This window comes from Pediculus humanus, genomic scaffold (genome assembly GCF_000006295.1).
Source record: "Pediculus humanus corporis 1103172107734 genomic scaffold, whole genome shotgun sequence".
Classification (NCBI taxonomy): domain Eukaryota; kingdom Metazoa; phylum Arthropoda; class Insecta; order Psocodea; family Pediculidae; genus Pediculus; species Pediculus humanus.
The window spans coordinates 53771-59427 of NW_002987337.1; the positions used below are offsets into that span (position 1 = coordinate 53771).

Sequence of the window (5657 nt, forward strand, 5' to 3'; positions counted from 1 at the left end):
ATTATTATTATTATTATTATTATTATTATTATTATTATTATTATTATTATTTTCGCATTTGTACCGCGAATTGGAATTTTTTTTTTCTAAAAAGTTTTTTTACATTTTGATTCTTCTCAAAAGAAAAAAAATTCAATAAAAAATGGCGGAGATCGTCCCACGTTATGTGCTAATCGTTTATATATATATAATTTAATCCTTTTATTTTACAATAATTCTATTTAATTTCCTCATTCTCGTGACACGCACGACGATCGATTCTCCCACGTTAAATCAAATAATTTTTATTTTAATTATTATTATTATTAATCATCACCGTAACCGTTTCGAACATTACGTTTATAGAATAAACGGATGAGGTAAAATTTTAAATTTTCGCGCCAAAATTTTCCTTTTAAATATATCGATCGATATGATGAAATTATTTATACGTTTTTTATTAACGACGAATTTATTTTTTTTTTAAAAAATTGATTGCATCGTATTCAACAATTTGCGTTCCTCATAATTAAACTTGGACAAGTTTTGGAGAGAGAGAGAGAGAGAGAGAGAGAGAGAGAGAGAGAAAAAACGTTCCAACCGGAAATTCAGGTTTTCGATTCCAGGGAAATTTCCTTTATATCAAAAAAAAAAAAAAATTTATACAAGTGAAACGACTTTTTTATAATTCGCCGGGGTCATTTCGCGTTTGCTAGCAGAAAACATTTTTTCATTCGACATTTCCTTTTTTAATAATAATAATAATAATAATAAAGATTTTCACAATATTTCCGGTACGTCCACATTTAAAACGTTGGGTTTTATTTTTTATTTTTTTTTTCCTTTTAACAAAACAAACAACAACGAACGACTCGAACCTATAATAATAATAATAATGATAATTTATTTCACGCAAGAATTATTTTTAATTATATTATTATTATTATTATTATTATTTATTTATTTATTTATTTATTTTAATATTATTATAAATATAATATTTACGTTTTTTGTTATTCTAATCATAATTTTAAACCGTAAATAATTTGAAATTATAAAAGTGACGTCATAACGGTTTTATTAATGACACGACGAAACGGACGTAGGGAGTAGGGAGAGAGAGAGAGAGAGAGAGAGAGAGAGAGAGAGAGAGAGAGAGAGAGAGAGAGAGAGAAAGACGGGGAGGAAAATCAGTCAAAGGAAAGGTTTTTTCGAAAGGAAAAAGGAAAAGGAAAAGGTTTATTAAAATTTTATTTTATTTTAATTATATTACTAAGAGAAGAAGAAAAAACCGTTAAAGAAAATGTTTTTTTTTTACCTTGTTGTTGTTGTTTTAGTTTATGGTTTTCACGTGTGAGCGCGTGCGTGAGCTTGAATTCGTTGGAGCGGGGTGGGGGTGGGGCGGGAGTGGGGGTTGCGTAAATGCGTGGGTTTGTTTGTTTACGCGTACGTAAGGCGGAATGATGATAAAGAAGAAATTTTCACAGGGATATGAATAAAATAACATGAAAAGGATTTTACGCGAGAGGTAAATAAAATAAAAAAATAAGAAAAAAAAATTTTCTTTTTTTTTTTTTTTATTTTCCTCCAACAATATTTAAATTAGTTTTAAAATGTATTTAAAAAACCTTTTCCTTTTGCGTACAAAATTTAATAATAATAATATTAATAATAATAAAATTGAATTTTCCCCCCTCCTTCCCTTCCCTATCCTTCTTTCTCTTTTTTTTCGAATTTGGTTTCTTTTTTAAAAAGGAAAATTTTCTTCTTTACGAAAAAAAAAAAAAAAATTAATTTTTCATTCATTTTATATCCGTTTCTCAAATAGGTCTTATTATTATTATTATCATTATTATTATTATTATTATCATTATTATTATTATTATTATTATTATTATTATTATTTTATCGAAATAATAACGAATTTCCTTATAATTATTCCGTATTCAAAATTTTTCGTAAAAAGTTTTTTTATTTTTCCAATAAAATTTCCCTTCCCTCTCCCCCTCGTTTCTCTCTCACTCTTTCTCTTTTTTTTTTTTTTATTTGATGATGATAATAATAATAATTATATTTTAATTTAAAAATTAATTTTTTTTTTTTAATTTTACATAAAAAATTATTGATAAATAATAATAATAATAATAAGTGAGGCGGAACGTTAAAAAGAAATTTGATTTAATTAAAAATCTCATTTACATCAATTTTGCATAGAGAAACAAAAAAAACGTGTAAATAGAAATTTAAAAAAATGAGAGGGAGGAAGGAGGAGGAGTAAATTTATTTTTTTTTTGTGTTTTTTTTCGGGGGGTTTAATTTAAATGATGATGATTTAAATTTAAGTCTCTAGCTCACGTCAAGAAGGAAGTGGGTGGGGGGGAGGAAAAGAAGGTAAAAAAAAAAGTTTTTGTTTTCCTTTGGGAATCTACTTTCCCTAACCCCTCCTCCATATTTTTTTTTTTTTCAAAAAGTTTATTTTCACTTTTAATTGCGCGAACGCACCGAAAGTTTTTTTTTTTTTTTTGTTTTTTTTTCATTTTTTAAACTTTCATTAAAGTTTTCAATTGTTTAAAAAAAAGAAAAAAAGTAAAGAAAATTTTGGAGAGGGAGGGTGAGGGGGAAATGGCGGGTGCGGTTTCGGTGATAAATTACAAAAAAAAAAAAAATTTTTTTTTTTATTTATCACGGCACAAAAACAAGTGAGAATAAATAAATTTTTATTTTATTTTTCATTTTCCATCTTCTGCTTTTCCGAATGAATTTTTCCTTCTTTTTTTTTTTTAGATGATAATTCAATAGAACAAAGACCGAAATCTATGGCGATACCGGATAAATCAAATTGGGGAGAAGCATCATTAGCAAGAGCGATGTATGCTTATTTATCCTCTGGAGAAAATCAATTGAGTTTTTTGGAAGGTGATATTATTGTTTTATTAGGGGATCGTAATAAGGGATGGCAATTTGGTGAAAATTTAAGAACTCAATGCAGCGGATGGTTTCCATTGGCATATACGGAAGTCATAGCAGAAGATCCGACATTAAAGTGAGTTTATTTTTTTGTTTTTTTCCCCTCTCTTCTCTTCATCCCCTTCACTGAAAATTTCATTAACGCAATCCTCCAATCATCATTATTATTAATAATAATAAATTTTATTTAAACAGTAATTCACCGGTCGAAAGAAAAGTTGAAACCGTTACGAATAATAGCACGACAGGAACCCTCGGGGGAAACAGCAGCAGACATGGCGGAAATACAAACAAACCCTCACCGACGACAATGTTTGGTGATACTCTCCTTCATAGAAAAATGACAAAACAGGTGACATTATTATTATTATTTTCTTTCCGAAATTTCCTTTTCCGGTAAATTTAAAAAAAAAAAACGATGTAAATAATTTGTCAATTTAAAATAAAAATTGATACATAAATAAATAAATTCATGAATCGATAAATAAATAAAATGTTGTTCGCATTTCGTCGTTTGTCGTTTGTCGTTTTGATTTATGGGTTGTTTATTTAACTGGATGGATTTAACCAAGCACAGATTTCATTTTCCCTTCATTGATTATATATAATACAAGATGGGGAGGAGGAGGGGGGGGGTTGTCGTAAATTTTTCACAAAGCAACAAATGATGACACAAAAAAAAAAAAGGGAAAAAATATTTTACGCTACGTCATAAGTTGACTTTTTTTCTAAAAGTTTATCCGCCATTTTGATATATATTTTATACTAATAATAAAAAAAAGGGAAAAATTTAACTTTTCCTCTTGTATTTTAATCTTTTTATATTTTCTTTTTCATAGTCGTTTAAATAAATAAATAAGATAAAATTTAAATAATAAATGAATGAAATAAAAATAATACCTTTGAAATTTTTCCTTTTTAAATTTAAACAATCGCGTTTTTGAAAAACTCATTTACAATTACGATGATGATGATGATGATGATGATGACTGTCATAAATTTTCAATTTGTAATTTTTTTGTTTTGTTTTTTTCTCCATCGTGTTGTAGAGTGGACCGAAAATGCCAATCGTAACGAGTTTGGGTCCCCCACCATCTCTTCCAGCTCCCATTCCGGAACTACATCAAAGAATAACCCGATCCATAACGACAACTGCAATGGTTCATCCTCCCCAACCGATTGTCAGTCCAAGAAACGATGCTGCAACACTGCCAAATAAAAGAGGAGGAAATAATCATCCTCCTTCGATGCCTTCTTTGCCTCTTCATTTGAGTAACAAACGTGCTAATGGAGCTCCCGGTAGTTTACATTCAAGCAACGATAGCGGTTTTAGTAATGATCCACCACCTCAACCGGAAGTTGATTATTCCGATGATGATTCATCAAGGTAAGCCTTCCCTCGCCTCATTCCGAAAAAATTTATAATTTTCATGTTTTTTTTAATAAAAGGTGTCGGGTCCTTGTTTTGTTTTTTAAATATTTCTAATGAGAAAAAAATTTTTATAATAAAAAAAAAAAAAAAAAACTTTAGAGCTCCACAAAATACTCTTAGCGATGCAACTTTAAGAGCACCAACGGAAGCTAAAAAGAAAGAATTATTGTCTTCGGTACGTGGATGGCTTTTATATAAATCAGCACTTGACCTTTGGGATGACGTAAGCGATCAAAACACATTGAAAAATTCAACGGTCACGCGTACGTTATCAACAAGGCAATCCTCCTCCAACAACCACAACGGAAATGGAAATACAAACGTGAGTCAAAATGATCCGGTTGGAACTTTGGGAAGATTCGGAAGTAGCGACATGTTGAAACCGACGCCCATAGCCGTAGATAAAGCATCATCGCAATTAAATAATAGAATAACAGTTAAAAGAACGAAATCCCTTTGGAAATTCAAAAGATCCCACAAAAATGAAATATTAGAAGGGATGTCCTTGTGGAAGCACAGGAGTTTAATCGACGTGCGAAATCCGGATTCGAAAGAAAATCAAAATCAGTCCGATCAAATGTCAACGAACGAGGAAAAAACAGAAAACATATACGCATCCGCGGAAAATCTTCTCATCAAAGATAATACTAATCAAAAATCCATAGATAAAATAAACAATGAAAAAAACACGAGGAAAAATGTTAAAAACGAAAGCGGCAAAGATCAGGAAGATTATTATTCTGATGACACGACGATTTTAGACGACGATTCGGATTCGGTCATAGTCGTGAACGACCATATAAATTTAACGACGAAAAGAAAAAATCGTACAAAATATGTCGAAATATCGAATCGTTCCAATATGTCGAAATCTGGAACTCTTAGAGATAACGGTGATAAATACAACGAAATGTCGTCCAACAGTCGTTCGGATTTATCGGAACAAACGGAAACGGAAACGATCGGAAAGGAAAGTTTTTTACCCCGTATGAAATTAATCAAATCAAGTTCAAACGATATATCGAATAATCATTTTATCGAAAGAGATTTATCTAATAGGAAACCCTATTCGACGTGGAATCCGAATTTGAAAATAAAAGAAAGTAAAAAATGGCGGGAAAACGATGGGAAAACGACAAATTTTTACAGGGAAAAATCAAATAACAAATTAAAAGATGCACCCAAATTAATTAAAGATCAATTGAGAGTGAACGAAAGCAAAACTAAATGCGGTCCATGGTATGATTTATGGGGAGTCGATTCTTCCGTTAAATCGTAA

The 5657-nt window shown here is 29.9% G+C and overlaps 1 protein-coding gene across 1 annotated transcript; it reads left to right on the forward strand.

Annotated features, from left to right (window-relative positions):
- Positions 1-2795: 2795 nt before the first annotated feature.
- Phum_PHUM325350 (zinc finger protein MSN2, putative) lies at positions 2796-5657 on the forward strand (the record flags this gene model as incomplete). Its single annotated transcript, XM_002427470.1, has 4 exons — positions 2796-3022; positions 3142-3298; positions 3996-4333; positions 4478-5657. 4 exons carry the CDS (start codon positions 2796-2798, stop codon positions 5655-5657), a joined length of 1902 nt encoding a protein of 633 aa, XP_002427515.1.